Below are 25,480 nucleotides of genomic sequence, written 5' to 3'. Positions count from 1 at the left end.
CTCACTTACCTCAGCAAAGAACGAATTCATTTTTTGTTTCCATTCCGGAAAACTGTTTCCATTTCCACTTGCTTTTGTCTGACGCTCAACCTCTTTTCTTCTAACTCGTCAATCCTTCCTTCCATCTTCCCCACCATTCCCAAGAATCGTTGCTTTGATACCGAAGTGATAGGCCTTGTCCAACAATTTTATTTATGATCGGATGACAATGTAATAAGGAAATTAGAAAGCTTCCTACCTCTCCTAATTCTCGCAGGGAATACAAAATGATGCAAAATGATACCCTTCCCCAAACAGACATCACCCTAAATAACCAACTCTCCAGCCCATTCTAACTATCATAAAACTTTGGGCCCTATAATTGCCCCTCATTCATTCACTCCTCTTCTTTCCTCTCTTACATGTAGACACCTTAGTAATCGGGGGGGTCTATCAAATTATACAGTAGAAAGAAAGAAAATTAACAACTATATTGTGAAACACACCTGCATAAGGCATACTGATCGAAAGAATGGTCCTCACTTTTCCATCCCAGCCAAGGACACTAATCGCTGTTGCAGTAGAAAAGATGAGCGCAGGTCCAATCCACAACAGGGATCGATAGTGCACATTAGTTAAGTATTCCAACAAGTTCTTTTGAGCAGAAAAGGTCACAATTTGTGAACTAAGTTCTAAGCATTACAAAAGGCCTAACTCGTGTTTCAAAAATATATTGTATTGATTAATATTATTTATAATGGTACACATTTCCTAAGAGTTTCAGAATTGAGGTAAATACAAACTGCTCTCCAACATTATTTTCCCACTAATAATCAAACTTTTAACTTGGTAATAAATTAAAGCTTGCCAAAAACAGGTTTGATCTATTCCTGGAACAAAAAATAAATAAATAAATAAATAAAAATAAAACTCAGCCACATGTACAATTTTGTCTTGTATCATGTAATAGGTAAACAAAGAACATCTTATCAACCAATGTCAAGGATATTGAAGGAATTCCCTTATCATATTTTGTGTAACTGCTAGCCAAGATATCAAAATCAGCTGAAAGCATAAGCACTCTCTCGGTGGTTAGTACTCCAGCAACAAGTCCTCTAAGAGTTTCTTGCCAGTGAACCTGCAAAAACAAAATGATTGTTTTTTCCATGAGTGTCCTAGAAAATGATCGGTCTCCAGAAGAAGAATTCTTTTAAAAGTCGATTACTCAGTTGAAGACTATACGCCCTGTGACAAAATATATCTCAAACAAATTCATTTAACTTATTGATTTATTAATTTTTTCAGTTATCTCAAGTTGAGGGGCAGGGTATGTGATATAACTGCTACAGTTTGAATAGTACTTAATGTATTAACTGTGGCTAATGAGTAATCTTTTAATCATTCTAATATAGTATAGATTTTTTTCCCCTAAAATAGTCCTGTCAATTAAAAAATAAATAAAAAACCTTAAACAGGATAGATCGCACAAATGGGAGAAAGACAGCATCCTCTCCTTTGCTGCCACTTTCTTATCATGGTATCAAGCATTAGGATTTGTAAGCAATTAAAATTTCTTCTTCATTTTCCATTCTCCATTCTCCATCTAACAAGACCTAAAGTTTCAGATCAGGAAAACCAGTTTAAGGAGGTAGTTATTTTCATACACAATCCCAAGAGGACCACCATTAATGAATGTGCAAGAGTGCTACTAAGTACTGTTGCTGATTGCTACAAATGAGGCACGCATACTACCTGAAAAATAGGGTGCCTCACCCACATGCTGATGCATAAGGGATATGCTGCAGGTTTGAGTTCTATATATATATATCACAACACGAATGTGCCATAGCCACTCAAACCAGCTCTCTCAAGTTTTTCTAGACTTCTATAGAAATCTAAAGAAGTTCTTCATCCCAAGAATGTTAATTCAGTCTCTTTATAATGATTCGCGAGGTTTAGGCATCAACAATAAGACACAGAAAAATTCTCAATTCCTACCAAAACCCCAATCTCACTCCTGCTACTCTATTCAGGAAGTTTGCAGTAGAAGAATTTTCAATGCTACAGAAATTTCTGAGAAAGCCTCAGGAATTTAATTTATTTTCCTGCTTCTACTTGGTGTCTCAACTGACCAAATCTAATATCTCTGTAACTACTCTCTAATTACTTTAAGCACCAATTGGGGAGTTGTTAAATAACTTTATCAGCATCAACTTTGTAATTTCATTCACATCAACTTCAATAGCATGTACTCTAATAGCTTGTTGCTCTTGTATTGTTCCATATGTTTGCCCCTAACTACTGAAATTGGTTTCAAATTCTTTTAATGGATTTTTCTGGGTTAATCTCATATTTAAAATGGATTCAAATGCTATTTTCCTAGTCCTTACAGGTGCCTTGTGTTAGTCAATGTCATAATTTTTTAGGATAACGCTTTTTTCTGCATCATTTCCATGACAAACTTAAATTATATGTCGTGTGTGTGTGTATACATGTACCACAAAAAAAATAATAATAATAATAAATGAGAATATTCTCCTTTGCTTCCCCTTTAGTACTAATACCAAAAGCACCAAAATCCTCGCATAACGGCAAATTCTTACTGCTCGTGCAGTTCTGATTACCTGAAGGACAACCTCATTTAATCTCAGCTTAATTGATTTTCTCCCTTCACCCTTCGTTGGTATATAGTTACCATCAGCTGTCGAATTACGATGTCCTTGAACCAGTTTAACCAAGCCAATCTGGTCCCCATGAGATGCAAACATCAATGTTGATTCTACAAATGCAGTGAATTAATCTATCAGCATTCATGGAACCAATTTAATAGAATAAGGAGTGAATAGATGAATACATAATGTCTACTCATTTACCTAATGGAGTAGAGAAAATACGATCCACTTCAGTCTCAAACATAAATGGCATAGGTCCACGGATAGAATTGTTATTAGTATCTGTACTGTGGTTGTCTTCAAGAACTTTTTCATTGTCATTCTCTTGTGAAGCATTTCCTGGTAGTATATGTAAACCAAGTCCAGTCTTATCATCATCTAGAATAGCAAACTGATTCTCGTTGGGGCCAATAAAAGCAGCATCTCGACCTAGTGACACCAAACATGTAGCAATTCAACTATGTTGCTAATCATGCTTGTATTTCTCATAAATTTACCATAATGCCTTGAAAAAAATTGAACATATTAAAGCAAACCTTTGACTGTGGTACATTTGCTGTTTGCTGTTAGAGAATCAGTATTTTCCCAATAAAGTACAACTTCATTTGTGGCCCCACTAAACTCAAAAGTAACAAGAAATAGACGCTGCTTTCTACTATGAACAATACACTTCGGATGAAATTCAACATTCCCTGGAATCTGCAAGATAAAAAAAATTTCAACCTTAGAAGCCTTGAGCAAACCCCCTTTTGATTTGGATAAAACGAACATTACATGATAATGAATAAAGAATACATTAGTCAGAATATTACCGATGTATAAAGTTTCTTATAGATACTATCTGATCCGGAGCATAGATTATGTGCCATGAGGTTTTGACCATCTACATAAAAAGCCCTAACAGGATAATGAAGAATTCGGTTTTCTTTACTGAAGAAATTCAACTCCAAATGAAAGGGCTGTCATTTTCTACAATAATGTTAGATATCCAAGAAAACACTGTATATTTGTTAATCCTTACAATACAAGCATTGCACTGGAAAAGATACCTGACAAACTGGAACATCCTTCAAATGATGTTTAGTATCTAAAATTGTGATGATAGGTAACCGAGAAATAGGAGTATCTTTTGCATGGCCTTCCATAAAATGCTAGAAAATAATACAAGAAAGACAGAAGAGTTCTTTAAATAAAAGGAACAATAAATAGAAGAGTTGAATTGAAAAAATATATATATACTCTGAAAAGGGCATACAAAATTCCAGGATTTTGGATAAAAAAACCCCATCAGAGACCATTACACTTTCTAGAACAAACATTCACATTTAACTCAGAACTTAACGTTGCAGATATAACACATAAAAATCACAAATATGAATGTAACCTACACTGTAAAGGAAAGCCTTCCGAGCAATGTCCGATATAGTAAGCGAACTATGGCTGCCCAAAATGGTAAATAAAATAATCAAAAAGTTATCCAAGAATCCTCAGTTTAAACTAACTTTGACAATCAAAAGTTTGACCAACTTTGGTTACAGACTTGGGTTTCAGTTTCCTATTCAAAAACAAATAAAAATAAATAACTTTGACTAAGAAAAATATACCGTTGGATAAAGCCAAAAATGGTCGCAAGTATAGAAGTACCGCTAGTTTAAAGTTTTTTTTTTTTTTTTTTTTTTTTTTTGGAGAGGAAACAGGTATACTATTTCATTGATGAATGAAAATACAAAAAGGAGAAAACCCAACCACTTGAGGATTACAAAAATAATCTCCAAGAAGTAACCACTAGTGTCAGCTTTAGGACATGCAACATTAGTATTTTTCATTTCTTTTCAACAAAAAAGAGGAATGAAATAAAGGAACCATTGTTTTTCATTTAAATATAAAATAAAATATCTCTATCCGACAATATTATAGGTAAACTACATTAAAAATCTCTATCTGGTTTCCCTTTTTTTTTTTTTTTTTTCTAATAACCCTTTATTAGGGACCCCACCGCCACAAATCCAGGGTCACGCCCCTATACCACTCTTATCCAATGGTATTCTAGGAAGAAAATTGAATTGTGCCTTCAATGAGGAAGTTTGTTTCAAGAAAATTGAAATTTTAAAATGTCATTTATGTACTCTGTTTTTGAAGTTAGCTGCTGGTGAAGAATTCAGGAAATCATCAAACTCAGGGGTGCATAATCCTTTGTCTATTGAAATGATTCAACCGAAAGTAAGAAGTAAATAGTTGCACCTTGGAAGATGAAAGATCTGATGATGACTCTAATATCAGTGTTAGTAGTATAGATGAGGAGGAGATGTGGACCACTTCTTGAATTATGCATGTCACCTTGCATAGGAGCCAAATGTACTCTGTATCGTTCCAATTATATCTAGTGTCCAAGAAGGAACTATAGATGAGGAAGGGATTGGTTCATTGCCGAAGGGTCATCAAAGGAATCATGCGAAGAAGAAGATTAGTGGAGTTTTTTAAAATGGCTGTGACCTTTCATTGCCTTCATAGTTCTCTTAATGGATAGTGAAAAAAATTAATCCTTCCATCAAAGCACCTGAAAAATGAGAATATAATGTTATTCCAGACAATTCTGGAATTCCTAGATTTCTTTGGATCGACCATCAAGATGGTTGGAGGGCTTCCGGTTCACTAAACGATTTATGTTTGGTTGAGTAGTGTGTTTGCAGTCCAATCACGTGAGGTGGCATGCATGAAAAGGTTCTGATTGGGAAAGTTAATGTTGCTCTTTTGCTTTTTGAGCTCCTTTCAGTTACGAAGCTTTTTATTTGGTTGTTTCTGTCAACAAGAGTGATCTTGCAAACTGAAGACAGGCATTTTCGTTGATTTTTTGCTTTCATCGAAGGTTTCTGGATGTTCTGTTCTTCTTGGCAGTAGATACAGCTTTCGCAACTTGATGGGATTGGTTTTATTGCTTCAGCTCATTGGCTTGTCAAGATCTTCTTAGCCGTTTTGATCTTCAATGTTTTTTTTTCTTTTCTTTTTTTTTTTTTTTTTTTTTTTTTTTTTTTTTTTTTTTTTTTTTTGTGGCTCTTGTAATATTTGGAGATTTTTACTTCATTTGGTTGTTTGATTTTCTTTGTACTCCCTCCCTGAGCATTTTTCTATCTTTGTTAAAAAAAGCATGCAAACAGTAGTGAATGAAAGAACTCAACAACTACTTGAGACTTCTTTTACTCTAGGGATTTAGCATCGCCCAATAATTTTTTAAAGAAAAAAAAAACAGGGGAGAGAGAGAGTATTCATTATTTTAAAAGTGACCACTCAGGAACTGCGCCATACCTTGCCATTTAAACAAATGAAAATGTACTGGTGCCTTGAAGTACCATTCACCAACGCTTCACTACTTGAGTTCCCCTTTCATTAACAAAAATCATGTTTCTTAACTCTAAACCTAACAGATGTCTAAAAAATTCAAAAGTTTACTTTCAGCTTCATCAAAGATTAAGATCAAAGTATCAAAAAAAAAGTAAAGGAGATCATAGCCTTTTCCCTTTTCTCAATCAAGTAAAAAAAGCATAAGCTCACCCTTTCAGATGATGTTCTTGCAGTTGCGCTTGAAGTTGATGGTCAGCTAATATTCCAGATGCACCCAAGGATGAAAGCTTTTCTTTCAAAACAGAAGCTGTAATAGCCAAACAACAATAAGTTGGACATGACGTGTAGAAGATGGCACGCTTACAAAAAGAAGAAAGCTTCTATGATTTATGGGAACGTCAAATTGTGCGGGCGTGACAAAAGGCAATATAACATCAATTAGAAAAGGTGTGCATATCATTTCATTAACCTATTTTTGGATCTGCAAACAGGAAGTACACCACAGTAAACTAATTACAATTGGTCAAGGTAGTTAGAGCATTTTTAAAATAATGTCAACCTACTAACAACTTCCCTTAAGGAGATCTACAAATCATTGGGAAAGTTAGGCCAGGATTAGGAAGCCTTTCAAGAGTACGATAAGGATCAACACACTTGTTTATTATTACTATTTTAATAAGGAACACAATGCATTTTATAGAAGATATGAAATTATAAAAATGAGGGGAATATAGGCAAATTCCGAGCCAAGTGGAAGTTACCAATTGGCCAAAGAAAAGAGAGAATGCAAGATTTGAAAGGAGCAAAATATTTACACCATGAGAACCCAACTGAAAGCATATGGCCCAAAGTTTGCTCAGTAAGGAGTCCGATTACCAGAAGATCCTCTTGCACTTTGCAGAACTGCAAATAGTTGTTTTCGTCCTTCCCTTGTGTATGCAGCCCTATTTTTTACAGTATCAGCACCTGACACATTCTGTCAACCAAAAAATGTGAATCTTTCTGAAAACTAACAAACAATTAAGACTCTATACCATCAATTCACATAACTGCAAACAGCAATGCTGCTAAATTGAGTTTAGGGTGAACTTCTAATGCTTTGATCCTCGGTAGGGGATAAACTGCTTCTCCACCCTTCTGGGAAAGGATGCGAGGTATATCGATTGATTCAATCACTGCCAAAACATAAATAAATATAAGAAAATTAAAACAGTTAGTACGACAAATACATAAAAAGGAATGATAATTGTCTTGATTGGGTTGTCTTCATATTCCCTTGTAAGTTTCATTTTTCTGCTTTCTTCTCACCCAACGAGATTTTTTTTTTAATCAATTTTTGTTTCTTTTAGGCATTAATGAAAAATTTGTTTCTTGTTCCAAAATTGATCGATCACGGACACTTTGGGCAAAAAGCACAATAGAAGGAGAAGGAGAAGAAGAAGAAGAAAAAGAAGATAATAAACAAACTAATGATTGTCACAATCAAAACAATCGATATCGATTACTAGAGGCAAAATGAGCATACCATAAGCCATACAACTTCCACCAAGGGCAGAATCAAGTAAAGAAACAACAAAGATGGAATAAGAATATTCATACCAAAAAACTTTAAATGTTTTAAAAAATGCATAGAGCACCAGAAAAACTTTAGTCAACTCTTCTATCGAATAATAAACAAAAAGTATTAAAGAAAAAAGCTCAACTGCTTATATTAAAAAATAATAAGAACTCACGTCAGTAATTGACTTCCACAAGGGAAGACCTCAACAAAAAACCAATATTAATTCAACAAATCAACAATATGTATCCTAATAATAGATTTCTGTTGAAATCATTCAATAATATCACCTGCAGGCTCAAAAAAATTTGCTTGCGTGGGAGGTCTATTTGGATTCAGAATGACTCGTGTTTTCCAAACTTGGAGGTTACCATCCTTGGAGAGACTTACAAGTAACCGCAACATTGGTAACCAAGCAACTGAAGTAATTGGCTGAGAACCTACTTGCGTACTGAAATTCCAATGAAAAAGAAGACTGTTATGATATTTTCCAAGGTTTAAAAGGAAAACTACTTAAAGTGATTAATGCAATAAATGACATCTACTCTTGAAGAGACTAAAAAAAAACCCAATGGATCCAGCATTTCAAGCAAAGATGAACATTTAAATTACTGTAGTCTGAGGGCTAGTTGAGACTCTAGCTATAGAAGGGCTAGGTAAAGTAACAACTTTATTTATACAACCTGGAAAATTAAAAGTGGCTTCTCCCCAAAACATCGATTAGGATAGGATATCTTTGTTTTCTTTGAGCATTAGACCATGTCAAGGGGATGAAGGCGAATGTCAGGGCAGTTAAGAGCCGAATCCGATTCTGAATCCTAATTTGAACCTTAGATATAGTTTTTACTATGTTCATGATGTTAGTACCAGCCATATGACCTAGCAGTCTATCAAAAGGAGTGCTTAAGGTTCAGGACTTCCGCTTTGTATTGTGTGTAGAAAAGGAAGTGGACAGCCTAATCGGATCCACTCTCCTTAAACCCGTCTTGAAAGGGACGAGGGACCACATAAGTACATAAGCCAAAACTTAGCCATAAGACTGGTCAAGGCCTCAAGACTTAGAATCCCAGATCAAAACCTTTACATATATGCCTTATCATCATGTTAGAGTGTGGAATCTCAATTGCACCTTGAGTGTGGAATCTTAACTGCCCCTATAGATACAATAAAGAGCTTACAAATAGGCAACTTACAGAGTATTTTATACTCACTCTAGTTCTTTACTGTTTTTTAGATAATGACTAGATGTTGGTCGAGGCGAGAGCGGTCTAGAACAAGAGGCCATAGAGATAGTCTAGGTTAGAATGTCTCCTCTGATTTTTGTACACTTTTGACCCAGTCTTGTCTTTTAAGTATCGTTCCCTCTTTTGTATTTAAACTCAAATATATATGTATGTACTTTTGTATGTTTTTATTATGTTTTCAATGTTCAGCGTCCTCCTCTTTTTAAAAGCGAAAAATTTTACCATATCTTCAGAACTCTTCCACGTTAGTCCACATCGCGATCCATGTTTGGAGTAGCTCAAAAATCAAGTTTTGACACCTTGCAACCCTTTCCCTTGAGAAATTTAAATGCGAGTATTTTGCTTCTCTTGAAAAATTAATTTGGGCGAAATAGAATCATCACTTGCAATCTAGTTTTTTTTTTAGCGAAAATCAGTGGGCAAGGATTTGTTTTAATCATTTCCAATAAGGGTTATAACTGAGTTTAATTTCAGAAATTTATTTTAGGTTGATCTGAGAATATTTGGTTGAGCCAACTGTGATTTTTTTTACCTTGAATTGCCGATCGGCCAAATGACTTTAAAACACTAAGTGCTAGATTGAGATTCTACTAGAAACACTTAAGAGCTAGATTGGGATTCTTTTAATAATATATTTCACCTTGTCAAACCGTTTTTATACAATAGAAAAAATATTTTTTTGCCAAACAGTTTTTGTATGATAGCTTGAGTGTCTTTTATGTGATGATGGATGAGGATTTTATAAATGATGTTTATGAAAGTTTCATAATTTAACATGATGAGTATGTAGTGGGATCTCACTTATAGCATGATTGATATGATAGTCGGTGGCAACTACCCCTCCAACCATAACTGATGTGTGCATCCCACATTTACCAGAATTTATGAACAACACAGATTTACAATTCATATCTAGTAACCTAGTACACTGAGGCTCTGCTCCACTAACTGGATGTCAACTAACCATCAGTTGGGGTAAGTCTATAGAGGAGTTTGCTATACCGAATAGTTGGGAGAGGCTATTGTAGGATGAGGTTAATTGTCCACTAAGATGACCATAACAAAACATTTACATAATAATCAGTTTTAAGTCCCACTCGTTAGAGTCATCCACTTCATGTTGCATGTCTGTCACTGCATAGTGTCACAATCCACAGAATGATTATCCCCCAAGTAAGTCATCGAGGACGATGACTAGTTTAAGCGGGAAGAATGTCACAACCTAACTATGAAGAGGGTAGTAATGACCCCCTAGAGGTCTTAGAAAGTTAAATTATTCTTGAAATTTTCTGTATCATGCATGTAGTAGTAATGACCCCCTAGAGGTCTTAGAAAGTTCTAGTTGGATTGTTAGAACGTGAACTTCTTTCATATCTAGTAGTTAAAACTGCACATGCCCCATTAAACCCTTACAAGATGCAGAGATGAGCAATCCTGTCAGAACCCCCAGAGTTATGCTTAATGGCAGAACCAAGCTAAAGATCCAACAATGATACAGTTAAGATATTCAGGGAATTAGAACTATGTTCACTAAACATAACAAACTCCTTTAGGATCAAGTAATATTGTAACTACTTAAGAGTTAGAACTTCTAGAGTACCAATTTAAATATGTCGCTAGCAATAATGTCAAGAATAAATAAGCTACTTCTTATTGATGCACCAGAAGATGGCCAAATCTAATCAATTTGTTGGCATGTAAATCATGCAAATGGAACATGTAAACATAATGACTTACATTCCAATCATACTAGGTTTATCAGTTGAAACGTCCCAAGCCAAAAGTGTACCCCTACGGTCACCAACAAAAATCCACTCCAGCGTTGGATGAAATGCAAATGCTCCAGCACCAATGAGTTTTATAGTGTTGTCAACTGAGTGCAAAATGACATTAAAACATTTGTTACTTTCATAAATACAATATGCACCATACTAACAAAGAAAAAAGGAAAAATCTACTATCATCTCACGTTGCAGAGTATAATGAACAGCGTAAGTATGAATGTTATATGCTCGAATCAAACCATCAGCATAAGCAACATACTGTATGGGAAAGAAGAACAGAACCTTAGAGTATCATATAAGACAAAAGAAGAAGATATTTAAAACTTAGTGAAGGATACAAATATTACCAATAGAGGTAGGCGAGGATGGCATGCAAGATTCACAATAGGTTTCTTCAAGTCAGTCTTAATTTTTGTTGGTGTCCTACCCCCTTCAACCGTCCCAACAACTACCAGTAGCAACAAATATTCGACAGTTACACGGGCAATGAGTCTTAACAAGATAAAAAGGCATAATCCCAAAGAATATGAAAATTTATTAATTGATAGTAGCTGACCTGTCACGCTCATTCTTTTGTGGAATCCAAAAAACACAACAGGTTGTAGGGGTGTCAAAGCAAGATGTACTTCTGTATTAGAGGAAATCTGTTCCATCTTCTTTTCAGGAGAATGCAAGACACAAGTTTGCTCTGAGTCAAAGTCACAAGATCTAATTGTGCAATCCTACAAAAGGGAAGGTACGATATAGATGAACTAGGGTTAAACAATTTCCTACATAACGTGCATTCATACTTCTTTACAGTATTTCTACTACAAATCCCGTCCACCAGCTATTATACGTAGTGAATCAGGAATAGATACTGTAATATCCAGATATGTACAAAAAAAAAAAAAGAAGGAAAGAAAAAGAAGAAAAGAGGAAAAAAAGAAAGAGGTTAGTGACATTACGCGGAGGACATCACTGGAAGTCAGCAGAGGGTCAGCATGACCATACAGTCAACGGTCAGTTTCCTTGACCTCATCCCTCTTTTATGGTTTTTTAAGCCTTCCGGAGTTTGTTTTTCGAGTTGTTTTCACCAAATTTATTCTTTTGACTTAATTTAGGGTATATTTGAGGAATCTTGAAGACCCGAACTAAGCCTAAGAAGTCAACAACTAAGTAAGTCACCATTTGGATTTTTAACAAGAAATACTTCTAGGAATCGATTAGGACTCGAACATATGGACTGTTAGCATGATTTATGAATGAATTGAGCATGAAAATGGATAGCTAAGTCTATAGAATTATGGATTTTGATCCGTTTAGCTAGAATCCATGTTTTAGAACTTCCGATATGCAAAAATTGACTATGAAGGATTTAAATGCTTCGTTAGGACTATGGCATGCTATGATTTGTCGTACCTTGCTCAATATGCATGTATATTGTGCGGAGATGTATGGTTTATGAATTAATGCCACTTATGCCCCTAGAAGTATGTTAGGAGGCTAGAATACCTATACATGCCCTGATTGACTCATGGACTAAATGTTATGTGCCTTAGATAATATGCATGATTTGTTAGCGAGTTGTAGCCTATTTTTACTTTTCCTTGGTCCTTCAGCCACTTTTAGGGTCCGTTATGATATCATGGATTGACTAGATCTATGCAAGGACGGTTAGGGTGCAACCCTTAATCATGAACTCACCTCAACGGGTAAAGGTCTACTTATCCTATAGGAATGCGATGTTACCCACTTAGAGTCTGTGGCACGCCAGAGAGTACTACTGAAGGAGCTCTGGTTGTGCCGAGTGGGGAGCTGGCCTTGCACTATTCTAGCCTAGAATGACATAAGAATAGGGAGCATTGACAGGTGCCATTAGGGGAGCTTCCGGCTAGTACTTAGTAGTAGGCACATATGGAATTATAGGTAGATTGAGAGGTCACCTATTACGAGCAACGACTCCTCCGTACCTGTTAAACTTCCTTAGACCTCGAGACATTACGAGGCACCCCGACTTATGCGCAGAAAGCTCAATGACCTGATGAACCTTGAAAACTATGAAACGAGAGGCTAAGTACACCTTGAAACCTTAAGACAACCCCATGGGTGACTTATACCCTTAGAATAAGAGTTAGTATGGTATATGAATCCTACCAGCCTGAGAGTGCTAGATGTGAACCTTAAGAGTCTAAAAGGGCTACATATGAATCTTAATCTGAGAGGGCTAGTGATGAACTTTAAGAGTTTGAGACGGCTAGATTTGAACTCAAGTCATGGAATTAGCCAATTATAGGACTATGATCCAGCACACAGCTTAAGAAACATTGAGTATGAGAAGTTTCGATGAGAGCCTACAAGTAGATGCCTATTGAGTATTCTTATACTCATTTTTGCTATTCTTTGTTTATAGATGGGTCATAAATCATTGTCAAACAACGGGACCACACAAAGCTGTGTGGCTACGGGGGGGACCTCTAGATCAAGCTTTTATCTTGGTTTAATATTATTTTAATGCCGCTTTCTTGAAACTTGTGTTATTTTATAAATTGATTTCTCTCGACCTCGCGACCACGTTTTATACTTTTAACACTTTTTATGTTAGTTTACTATTTAAGCTTGGCTTTAATTTTCTTATATTCCTCGTTTTACAAAATTGCAAAATTTTACCGCTCTTTTACCCTTGAGTCCACGTGGCAATTCATAAACAGTTTTTCCTAGATAGACAGCCTTGAAAAGCAGATCGTTACAGATTGGTACCAAAGCCCTAGGTTGATCAAGTCCTATAGACAGTTTCTCCTGGATTGGGAATCGTTTGGGTCCCTACAACTCAACTCATAGCCACACCTCACCTCGATAGATATGTAAGTAGTAAGTAGTAAATACAATCTAACTCCAATTGAATCGCATGCACATGTTGGTTAAGTTTATGAACCTAATTAGGTTAAACTTTGGTTGGACTATCTAGTAACCAGACTCTACTGAATGAGGTTACATTATGGACCCTAGAACTTGAAGAGGTTCTTCATGTAGTAGCAGAGGAGGTAAGGCCCCGACCGGGTCCAATCCTATCCGTGACTCCTCATAAGCAAATGCATGCCAAGGACTAGTGTTCGAGCAAGTAGATTCCCCAGCTTCCGTCATGGTAAGGATGCCATTACGCTACAATCTCTGACCAAGGCCATTATGGCAAAACACGGAAACGGAAACAGTGAGAACAACGTTAGAATGTCCTGGAGGTCAAGATATCTAAGAGACTTTTGCAAGCATGACCCACCGACATTTGACGAGAAGAACATAACCACAGCTCATCAAGTAAGAGAAGATAAGAATATCATGAGTGGGTGATGTCATTGCTCAAGATAGGGGGAAATGAGACAAAGGTTAGGCTAGAGAGGACTATGCTTAAGGAAAGTTTCGGGATTTAGATTGCCTCGGAAAGAGCACCAAAAGGTGAAAAGCTCCAATAGCTCAAAAATAGCTACAAGGACCGGAGTGGGTCCAGCAACATCATTGCGGTCTTAGAAAGGGCTTAGGACAATGAGGGTTCAACAAGCAAGCCCTATTGGGAGGGCGTGAGCGAGTGAGGATTCAGTGCCCCAAGAGAATACTTGAGGATATAGCCACAAGAAAATCGAGATAATTGTGTCTAGGCTTGTTAAGAACTAAGTGGAGATGCACCATGAACCTAGACACGCAAGGTGATGTAAGATGTGAAAGCAAAAGAAAAACAGATTGTAAGTCCTTAGAATCTCAATGACGAATGTAGCGAAGGCAACTAAATGGAACACCATTGCTGCATGACCAGGACCATGGTGGCCAGAACCGGTGCCTATGTGGAACATGGCACAAGGGAGCGTTAGAGAATAGGGCGCCCGTACTCGAAAACAGGTAACTTGACTAATCGCCGAAAATCCTTGAATAAGTGGAGTGGAATAGAGTGGACGTTCAAGTTTCACCATGTCTAAAGGATGGAACCCGACTAAAGAAAATAGAGACCTAGGGTCTCGTGGTAAAGAAAACCATCCTAGCTTGGATAGCTAGTAGATAGACCAAGTTTGATTGTGCGACATGGAATAGTGGTATCACTTGAGGCAATCCCTATCATTAGAGGCAGAGCCTACCCCTTCTAAAGTACCATAACGAAGGTCGTGCTAGAAGATAAGCACGACGATGAATATAGGAGTGTAAGAGAACAATCATAAAGCAAGGTACCTAAAGTTGTGAGTAAGGTATGGATTGTCAGTTTTGCCACTAAAATGGTATAACGGGTCGACATGTGAGTTCAAGGCATGGCAAGCAGACACTCTCCAATGTGAGTCTCGAGAAAAACAAGATATTAGCTAGTGACTAGCTAGAACGACTTCGGTTGAAGCCAAAAGACTTGAGTATAATTGCTTGCATGCCCTAAACCCGATGGTTCAACTGCATAATATTCCCCATAAGTTGGGAAGTATGAGCTTGAGACAAAAAAGGCATCACATGAACATTATAGAGAATATCCTTGAGGACTTGTTCGAGACATAGAAATGGACACGGTTAAAGTGAAACAATGCCCTATGATTAGGCAGAATGCCCAAGGCGGTCTAGGAAAGAAACAAGGGTCACGTATCCATGCTAAGCAAAATTAAAGAATCAATGCCCCATGATAATTCAAAGTCCAAATGTCATCCTCACGCTTCATGATAAGGGATTGATATGTGTCTCAAGTCGTACGTTCTTCTTCATCTTATTCTCAAGATCTGGATAACCAAACATTTTAGTCACTTTGGGTTTCACATTGTGTCCGCTTAACGGTCAGTTAGCCCCACATTGTGCCAAACCTTAGAAAATCTGTTCAGATCGTAATTATCTTTTAGTTGTCCTAGGTCTCAAGATGTTGAAATACTTTCAAAGTTGTAACAATTCAGATTTTTATTCAAAAAATGATATGATAATATATTAATTACAGCATTTATTCTCGCCGGAAAATGCGTGATTTTCGGCGAGACAATTATTGCCATAATTGGAAACGTTCATAGACCCTTATATCTCTCTATGCACAACTTTTCAGCATCCCTTGAAACGATTTTCTTCCAAACTTATCTCCTGTGTCTGAGTGTGTTTGAGAGAGCAGAAAACCGAGAGTTTTTGAAAGGGAATGCGATACCAACTGGCCCCTACACAAGGATGACACGCACAAATCAAGAAAGGGTCCAAATTTTCAATGTAACCATTCAGATTTTTGTTCCAAAAATGATATGATAATATATTAATTACAACATTTATTCTCGCCGGAAAATGCGTGATTTCCGGCGAGACAATTATTGTCATAATTGGAAACGTTCATAGACCCTTTATATCTCTCTATGCACAACTTTTCAACATCCCTTGAAACGATTTTTCTTCTGAACTTATCTCCTGTGTTTGAGTGTATTTGAGAGCAGAAAATCGAGAGTTTGCGAAAGGGAAATCCCAAACACACTCAGACACAGGAGATAAGTTCAGAAGAAAAATCGTTTTAAGGGATGCTGAAAAGTTGTGCATAGAGAAATATAAAGGGTCTATGAACGTTTCCAATTATGACAATAATTGTCTCGCTGGAAATCACGCATTTTCCGTGAGAATAAATGTTGTAGTTAACATATTATCATATCATTTTTTGAATAAAAATCTGAATCGTTACATTGAAAATTTGGACCATTTCTCGATTTGTGCGTGTCATCCTTTGCACAGGGGCCCAAACGTGCACGCAGCCCGCGGTTCTCGCCTGGAATGTGGGCTAGAGTAGAGGCTAAAACAGAGGGTTGTTGGGTCGCGGGTATACGAATGCGAGGAGAGAACCCAACTCGATCCAAAAACTCGTCTTCCTTACCCGAAAAACAACGAAAACTCTAATCGCAAAAACCTTCCTTATCGTTCACCGACGAACGCACAGTGATTCCGACGCCGACTCCCTTGCTTCCACCTCGGTTTTCCTCTGATGACTTGCGCAATAACACCACACCAGCTTTCGATTCGGAACCCCAAAAATCAACGTTGGCCCACAGATCTTCGCGAAAATCCACTCGATTTCACTTTCGACAACTCTCAATGTTTTGCTCTCTCAAACACACTCAGACACAGGAGATAAGTTCGAAAGAAAAATCGTTTCAATGGATGCTGAAAAGTTGCGCATTGAGAGATATAAAGGGTCTATGAACATTTCCAATTATGGCAATAATTGTCTTGCTAGAAATCACGCATTTTCTGGCGAGTATAAATGCTGTAATTAATATATTATCATATCATTTTTGGAACAAAAATCTGAATCGTTACAGAAGTCTTCTTTTTTCACACAACGAACCTTGCTAAGGGAAATTAAAGATCGTGACAAGGGTCACGTATCACAGAACCCTAATGAGAGTCATGAAGCCTAAAGAGGGATCAAGCATCACTCAAGTTCTATCAACTTCATAGGAATATTATTAGGGATATATTTGCAATTAATTAGAGAGTTTGTTATGCTATTTGGTTATAAATAGAGGGAGTGGGAAAGGAGAAATGAAAGCATTGATTTGGTTGGATTAAGGCTCGAGTGATATCAAGGGAGGGAGGACCCAATAGTTCTCTTTGTTCATAAGATCCTTAAAGGGGGTGATCTAAGACATCCTACAAGATGGGCCCAGTTTTATTGTCTGGTTTCCCATGAAATATTAGAGAACTATTTTAGGCCATTACGGTTGGGTCCATGTTTTATTAGAACTGACCACCAACATACGAGTAGAACAATCAGGTGTCTCCATGTGTTAGTTAGGGTCGAGGTAGGCAGGTCATGAGCAAATATCCCATTTTTTAAAAGAAATCAATCCTTTGATTTTGCTTTTTATTGCTATATGTTTGTATGTAGATCAAATCATAGAAGAGCTTTCCTAAGTATTTCTAATATTCACACCCTTGCAAAGGCAAGGTTTTGCAAGGTTGTGGGGCAAGAATAACAATAGAGTTCAGAGAACCGATTAAAAATTTGTAGTGATGAATTGATTTTTCTGCTTGCCTGTCTTTTCAATGTCATTAAAAGGAGTACCCGAGTATGTTTTACTTATTTTCAAGCATCTTTTCTATTTTTTAATTTTTCAAGCCTTGTTCTTAAATAATAGCTCTGATCGGTAAGTGTGTAGAACGTCGAATCATTACTTCAAGCAGCCTCCAGATGCTTTCTATACATTTTTTAAAGAAGAACCGCCGACGGACAAAGAAGGGAAAGCAATGATAGAGGAGGAAAACCATTTAGTAGTGATTTTCTTAGGGCTGACGAGCTTGAGCAAACTATATCAACCACTACCCCAACCACAAATATCAAGAGTGATGAGGAAATAGTGATGAGAAATGCCTATATACTAGAAAAATGGTGAAGTCTATTAAGTAAAAAATGTGCATTCATAAGCAAACTCCTTTGATGGTAGTTCGGTTAGCAAAAAAACAATGAAGGGAGCTTGTGAAAATGTGAGGATAATGACAAAGATCTGGTTGAAGGTGAAGATAAAGAGAAATAAGGGCCAAAAGTTACTCCATGAAATTAATTTCTTGGCATGTACAAGGGATTGGAGCAGCGCAGAAAAGAGATCTGGTGAAAAACATTATGCTTAAGAATAGTCTAGATCTAGATATTCTCTAAAAGACAAAGTTAGATGGTCTATGGGAGGACTTATTTGTTATAGGGGTTCACAATGAACCCAACAACCTGAACCGACCCAACCCGAATTATAAGGCACGGGTTGGGTTAGATAGGTTTTTGGGTTGGGTTAGATAACAAGTCTCAACCTTTCTTTTAAAAGTTTTCATTATGAGTTCTATTTATTTAAGTTGAGTTTATTAAATCTTTTTTGTTGTGTTTACTGCTGAGATTTCATGTAAAAGTAGAGAGTTATTGGGAGAGCATTGAAATTTCCACATTACACAAAAAGGAAGGCCAAAAAGTAGAAAATTAAAATGGATTAAGAATTGTTGGTATGTTACAATTCTTGCTTGTTGCTGTGATTATATTGATGAAGAATTTATTCGCTTGAATGATTATGGATTGATTTGTGTTTGTTTGTGAACTTTTAATATCTTTTATTTAAGATTGTATTGAATGACTATGTAGTACGGATAAATAAAAGAAATTTAAAAAAAAAAAATTATCAATCTGACAACCCAACCCAACCCGAAAATAGAAGGTTGGGTAGAGTTGGGTTGTTAAACAATTTTGGGTTGGGTTAGTTTACCAATCTAATCAACCCAAATTTTTTGGTTGGTCCAAAAAATTTCCTCAACCCAACCCAACCCAACCCACCCGACTCATGTGCACCCCTAATTTGATCAAATGTGTGGTGTATTGGAGGACTTTAACACAATATAGTGGCTATCTCAGAAATTTAATGGGAGAAGTGATGGGGTATGATGGCCTTTAATTGGCCAATTGAAGACCTCAAGCAATAAGGTCCCGAACAAGGTAACTTCAAAATTCTAGTAACATTCTTCCCTTCCTTTGGTTCACGATCCTTGTTGTACTCGATATTCCTTTCGACAATGATAAATTCACATGGTCCAATAGCAAGGGCCTATTTCTACCCGAATTGATAGGCTATTCATATTTTGAAGTTAGAATGAGTGTTACAAGAAGATGTCTGTCACGAGGCTTTCACATATGACATCTAACCACTTCCCTCTTCTCCTTAGCTTCCGTTATCAAAAAAAGGGTCCTTCCTATCAAATTCAAAAACATTTGACTGGATATCCTGATTTGTCCAAGAATGTGAAGGAATGGTGGAATGCTATGAAAATTATTGGGTGGCCAGGAAATCGCTTAAAAAATTAGCAGATCAATGACCACCTAAAAAGATGGAACAAAGAAGTCTTTAAAGAAGATTGAGGATGGGAAAAAGAAAGTGCAAAGGAGAATGACGATTTAAATTATATGGAAGACATAGGCTTCATTGAACTCAAAATTGTTAGAAAGTATGATTCACTCAAGTTAGCGCTTACAGAGATACAAGTTAGTGCTTACGGAGATAACTTTAAAGGAGCAAAGGATGTGGAACTAAAAGTATTAAATTCAGTGGCCTAAAGAGGGTGATTAAATAAGAGTTTCTTCCACAAATGGACTACGTCTAGAAGAAATAAAGCCTTCATCTCCTTAATAGAAGATGGTAAAGCAAATATCCTTACTAAGAAAGGAGAAAGCAAGAGTTTGTTAGCTTATTCCAAATATTGTAAACTAAGATGAAAGGAAGAGATTTGTGATTTAACGTGTGAATTGGGTTTCAATGAACTCATACACCAGAGAAGAGTTGGAAACCCCTTCCAAGAAGAAGAGATTTTTAAATCTAAGATGATCCTTGACAACCTCATGTTTCACAGTTCGGATGACATGACTAATGAGTTTGGAGGAGTGACATAGCGGTGTAGCAAGATTTTTTTTTTTTTTTTTTTTTTTTTTTTTTTTGAAATGGTGTAAAAAAACAAATTAACTAATGACACCTATATTTGCCTCATCCTGAAGAAGTTAAAAACCAATAAGGTGTGTGAAGATAGACCAATAAGCCTATTTTCTTCCCGAGCTGATTGCTAAGGTGCTAACGAAGCATTGGAAGAAAGTGGTTGGAGAGAACCAAGTGAAGAAGAAAGAGGATTTCCTCCTTCCGTTAGACTTTGAAAAGGCATGATAAGGTGGATTGGCTATATTTTGATGCCATCCTCGAGATGGAGAAAGTGGATAGGCGGTCGTATGGAGAATACCAAATTCTCAATTTTTCTCCATGGAAAACCAAGAGGGAAGATTTTTGCTGGTAGAGGGATTAGACAAGGGGAGCCCAATATCCCCTTTGTTTACAATTGTTGACAATTCCTTGAGTCAATTTTCATCATTGTTTTGAAAAAAGGATTCTTCAAGGTCTTCAAGTGGGCAGACTGCAAATGATGCTAACTCACCTTCAATTTGTTGACGATGCCCTCATTTTCTATCCAAACAGTGAGGGGGTCTCAAGAATAGGAGGGCTTTCTTGGCTATGTTTTGGAGAGCTGCTGGATTGCCTTTAAATGACTCAAAAACTCCCATCACAGGCCTAAATATCAACAAGGATGAGGTTAATCAGCAGACTTCTTCCATGGGATGCAAGGTTGAGGAGCTCCCTATTACGTATGTGGGCATCCCTTTGGGGGGAAATTACAATACAACTGGCTTCTGTGACCATCTAATGGATAGTTTAGAGCAAGGCTCAATAAATGGAAGAAAATTCCCCTTTCAGAGAAGATGGCTCACACTTGCGGTTGCCCACCATAAGCAGTCTTCCTATCTGCAAGTGATGATCATGAGGAACTTCTAAAATGGTGGTGCCTATGGGGGTGGACTGTGTTGCCTTTGCAATATCTTGGCTTGGAATAGGCTCCTTGACACAAAGAAGTCATGCTCTACTTCTAAAATGGCTATTTAGATTTTTGCAAGAAGATTGTGCTCTTTGGAGGAAGGTGGTCTGTAGAATCTATGGGTGAGAGCCTTTAGTGTGGGTGTCTCTTCCACCAAAAAGTGCTGCAAAAGGAGAACTTTAGGTTGAAATAGCTAAAAGAAGTATCCTATTCTTCAATTTCATGAACTTCAAGGCTAATAATGGAGTCCAATCAAATTTCTGGTCAGTGTTTCCAGTTCTTAAGGGTGCTCGCTTACAAACGCAACACCTGCAGGAAACAAGAATTCTAACAATATCCCAAAAGACGTCCATACTAGCTTCCTCCCCTCAAACTATTCTTTCTTCTTCTTCTTCTTCTTCTTTTTTCTTTTTTTTTTTTTTTTTTTTTTTTTTTTTTTTTTTTTTTTTTTGTCTCTGGAATCAAATACTCCACAAGAGGAGCTATCATCCAATTTGGACCAAAAAGTCTTCACTTAACCACTGAAGTGAATTCCTTAAATGAGTTGGAAGGGGAATGGGCCAAGCTTTCATTTCAGTTGTGAGCTTTGCTTCATCGAATCAAGAGGACATTTGACGTACGACTTCGAAGAAGTATGGTCTCTTTTTTTCCAGCTCATTGACAAAGAAGCTGGCATCTGCTAGAAACCTTACGAATATATTTTTTTATCAACAGATTGGGAAGTGTCATTGCCTCAAAAATGTATAGTTTTTTCCTTGGAAGATTAACCACGCTTGAATTCATACTTATGATATGCTCCAACTAAGATCTCCTTGGTTAGCTATCTCACCAAGTTGCTGTCGCTTTTTCTTAAAGAACCTGAGTCTCAAATTCATTTGTTCAGCAACTGCCCGTTTGCTGACTTATCTACAATAATCTTTTGGCTGGTGGACTATTACAAGACCAAGGGATATCTTCACTCTCCTCCATCTATCTCTCAGCGGACATCCGTTCAAGAAAGGCAAAAGATTTTGTGGAGCAACTTCATTAACCTTTGGTAAAAAAAGAAAATAAATGCTGGAATCTTCTCAGATAAACACCATAACATCAATATTTTTATTAATTTTTCTTTTCTAGCTTTATCTTGAAGATCATCTCCTCAATTTTGTAACTGTAGTTTATCTATACTCATTTCTCATTAATTATTCTCTGAGAGGATTTCCTTTTGCAATATATTTCAGCAACCAATGAAATTGTTTTTATTCCTATAAAAAGATGAGTTAGAAGGAAGCATCCCAGGCATTATTTGCGAAGCACCAACCAACATTAAAGATGTTGGAAAGATTGCACTAGCAAAAGACAGCAAAAGAACAAGTAAAGAAGAGATCCAACTGATTCTCCTCACAAATATTGCAATACACATTATTCTGACAACTAAAATATGAGATTACGAAAAGGGCTCTGTTTGTTAAGAATACAAGACAAAGATATGCCTTAAATACAAGCCAAAATTAAGCCTAGCTATAGACCATATCTACCACAGGACTTTCGTTTCTCTCGAGCCAAAATTTCAATAAAATAACAAAAAAGAATGTTGCACACCAAAAGGGCTCATCCCTTGTTTGTTGTCCCAATATAGTGACTGGAAGTAAACCTCTGTCTATGTCAAGTGGCATAATCTATTCAAGTCAAACACGCACCAAAAATCTCAAAAAGAATGTTCCAAGGCAAATTTGCTCACTCACATTCTCCACAAAACATGATTCAAGTCCCCAATAGTGTATTTGCACAAGACATATCATTGCAACCCCAATACCAAAGAAGAGTACCTCTAAATATGGTCATTAATCCACATGACAAGCAAAAAGGGCATCTGCACCTAACTACAAAAAAAAACTTCAACCCAACCGAATAAAACCTAGCTCGTGATTACAAACAGGTTGTGTAACCGATACCTACAAGGCGGCATTACACCCATAAACCTCCCAAACCTCCCAAACTTCCTCGCACAATATCTCCACCTCTCTCACAAAACTACTGTCTATTCTTTTATTTTTCTCAATAAAATTTGGTTTCTTGTAAAAATATAATATTTGGGAAAAAAGGAAAAATAAAAAACTCGAGTGTTGAAAAATATCATATATAATGGACCAACCTCGAGCATTGCAATCACAGCATGCCCACTTGTGGGGCTATAAGACATGCGAACAACTCGAGCACCAATGTTAATGGAAGAGATCTTGCAACCAGTTAATGCATCACATTCTGTGGCCAAAAAAGTAACGTGAAAAAACATCATTCAAAAAGGTTACAGTGCTTAACCAGAAAGAAATAGGCTAATATAAGAAATGCTTTTCAAACTTGATTAATAAGATTGCCAGATACTAAGTTTATAACAATATGGCCATTAATTATGACTACCATCATTCAGGAACAGTGTCAAAAACTAGGTTTCCTTTTAAGTGAGAAGCACAAAAAAGAGATCGAGCAGAGGCCTAACTCCTAGGTAAAATAGCATTTTTGCCAATTTCAGCTGGGGAAAGGCTAAATAGCAAGTATAATTCTACAACCACGTTACAGCTTGGGAATTTTTTTTTTTGTAACTATTCTCTTGGTGATATTTTAACTAATTGGGAGGTTTCTTGTAACCCCAATTAGCCCTTTGTAAATTTAATGAAATACGAAATCCGTTCTCTGTTTCTCTTCCCAAAAAAAAAAAAAAAGAAAACTCAACTACAACCATATGAACCCTAGTAATGATCAGACCACTCAAGTCCCTAACATGGCTCCGAGCATTGTATCATGACTTATAAGATCACATAATAACAGCAAAATAGTCCACGAGAAAGACTACGCAATTCTCTCAAGCTCCCCTCCTTCCACTCTGAATTTTCATCATCAAACATTTCCATATTGAAATTTAGAAAGAATAATCAGCACGTTTCATAGGTCAGCAGCCTATAACATATGATGAGTATCCTTATCATAAGAACGTTTACCAATTATAGTAAGATCCAGAATTAAACCAGTCAATTGGCGTGAGATAGAAAAATAGAGAGAACCGCTCCAAATGAAATAGTTCACAAGGGAAATGAAGCAGAAATAATTACTGACCAACGATGTAAGTCCCAATGGCGACGGCAACGAGTGCCTGATGGGAATGAAATGCGGCAGCATGAGGTTGCAATGGTTTGAGACCTCTTCCTACATGTCGTAGATCCAGATGGTGAATCGTGTTCCACTCCATTTTCTACTGAGATTTCAACCTTCCAGCTTCCGCGTCATATAAACATAGGTGAGTGTAACTTGAATTCAAAAATAAAATCAAATTGGATCAAGAAGAATAACGAAAGCACTAACGTTAGATCTTTAATGCGGCATGATTCAAATGGTACCTGCTGAATGAACAATCGATCTGCTTTGGTTTATTCAACTCTGTCTCTGTCTTTGCGCCTGGAACTCGAAGGAAATGAAGAAACAGAACACGCTCTCGAATCGGATGGACCGATCGGAAGGTCGCTAACATGCAATATTTCTATAAAAATTTATAATTATATAAAATAATAAATAAAATTCTTATATTTATATTATATTCACATAAGTGGCATTTTATTTTTTTTTTAATGTTTTATTGATTTTTTTACCATATTATAAAAATGTTGATTCACGGCTTAATGAACATTTCATTCACAGTGTAAGCATCGAGAATAGATTGAATTTTAAAAATAAATTAAATTAAAGCATAAATATTTTATTATATAATTAGTCCATTTATATCTCATTCAAATTTAAATATATATTTTATATTTTAATATTTTAATATTTAATATATAAACAAATAAATATATTTCGCTAAACTAATGAGGGCTCATTTCACTATAAATCTTTAGTTAAACTCTTAGGTAGGACAAGTTGTGTCCATGTATATGATTACTATAGGCAAAGCAACCCACCCATTCTACTACAAATGATTTGATTCAAATCATTCGTATGGAGAAAGTGAGTAAGGGTATCCTATATAATGAGTTTGTATAAGACTGAATTATGAAATATTTAATATATCTTAAAAAAAAAAGGTAATTGAGGAAATCAATATTTTAAAAAAATAATCATATGTGACTAAAGATTAATCTTGAACGAGTTATAAACTTTTTATGAGAGATTTATCCCGTGATTTGAATGAGTGAGAGTGGCTTTTGCAGCCTAACCAGATAAGAAGCCATAAACATAATCTTACGAGATTGACGGGCTTTTTTTTTATTGTCGGACGTGATTTCGGAACTCGAACAATAGGGCTACACCCGCTCACTAGCTAAGGAGAGATTTAATTTATAGTTGGATCATAAACAAATTGTTCTAATCAATAATTCTTAGGTAAAAGATGTAATTACATGGGTAAGACAAACTTTTGACACGTAATTAGAAACAATTTGTAATGGATGGTCTTGTCTCTTATGAGTATATCCACCGACACAACTTGTCCTATAGTGAAGTAGCACAAACATCAACCATTCTTAAATCTACTATGTTATATATTTTGTTATACATTTAATGCACATTGAAGTGTATAAATGAATATTG

The 25,480-nt window shown here is 36.3% G+C and overlaps 1 protein-coding gene and 1 non-coding gene across 4 annotated transcripts in view; both read right to left on the bottom strand.

The window, feature by feature from the left end:
* LOC111804091 (uncharacterized) overlaps positions 1–24,427 on the bottom strand; it is a 30,028-nt gene extending 5,601 nt beyond the window's left edge. The window contains exons 1-19 of one of the 3 annotated variants that reach the window (XM_087118540.1): positions 24,295–24,427; positions 24,014–24,204; positions 23,055–23,164; positions 11,133–11,298; positions 10,924–11,024; positions 10,762–10,834; positions 10,530–10,665; positions 7,839–7,999; positions 7,041–7,165; positions 6,867–6,966; positions 6,201–6,297; positions 4,040–4,091; positions 3,701–3,802; positions 3,464–3,610; positions 3,188–3,350; positions 2,853–3,080; positions 2,604–2,758; positions 989–1,117; positions 486–603 (exon numbers count right to left, since the gene is read on the bottom strand). In XM_087118540.1, the coding sequence (XP_086974666.1) occupies positions 486–603; positions 989–1,117; positions 2,604–2,758; positions 2,853–3,080; positions 3,188–3,350; positions 3,464–3,610; positions 3,701–3,802; positions 4,040–4,091; positions 6,201–6,297; positions 6,867–6,966; positions 7,041–7,165; positions 7,839–7,999; positions 10,530–10,665; positions 10,762–10,834; positions 10,924–11,024; positions 11,133–11,298; positions 23,055–23,164; positions 24,014–24,146 (2,296 nt within the window). In that variant the 5' untranslated portion in view covers positions 24,147–24,204; positions 24,295–24,427. Of the gene's footprint in view, positions 1–485; positions 604–988; positions 1,118–2,603; positions 2,759–2,852; positions 3,081–3,187; positions 3,351–3,463; positions 3,611–3,700; positions 3,803–4,039; positions 4,092–6,200; positions 6,298–6,866; positions 6,967–7,040; positions 7,166–7,838; positions 8,000–10,529; positions 10,666–10,761; positions 10,835–10,923; positions 11,025–11,132; positions 11,299–23,054; positions 23,165–24,013; positions 24,205–24,294 lie in introns of those variants that run through there. The other 2 variants (XM_087118539.1, XM_023688795.2) reach the window with 2 other exon arrangements.
* Positions 4,953–5,050, bottom strand: LOC147787902 (U6 spliceosomal RNA). Its single transcript, XR_015412652.1, has one exon. It is a non-coding gene; the product is annotated as a U6 spliceosomal RNA (small nuclear RNA).
* Positions 24,428–25,480: the final 1,053 nt, after the last annotated feature.

Source organism: Cucurbita pepo, chromosome 16, assembly GCF_057944985.1.
Source record: "Cucurbita pepo subsp. pepo isolate OVF chromosome 16, ASM5794498v1, whole genome shotgun sequence".
NCBI classification, from domain to species: domain Eukaryota; kingdom Viridiplantae; phylum Streptophyta; class Magnoliopsida; order Cucurbitales; family Cucurbitaceae; genus Cucurbita; species Cucurbita pepo.
This window is presented reverse-complemented; position numbering and strand designations above follow the sequence as displayed.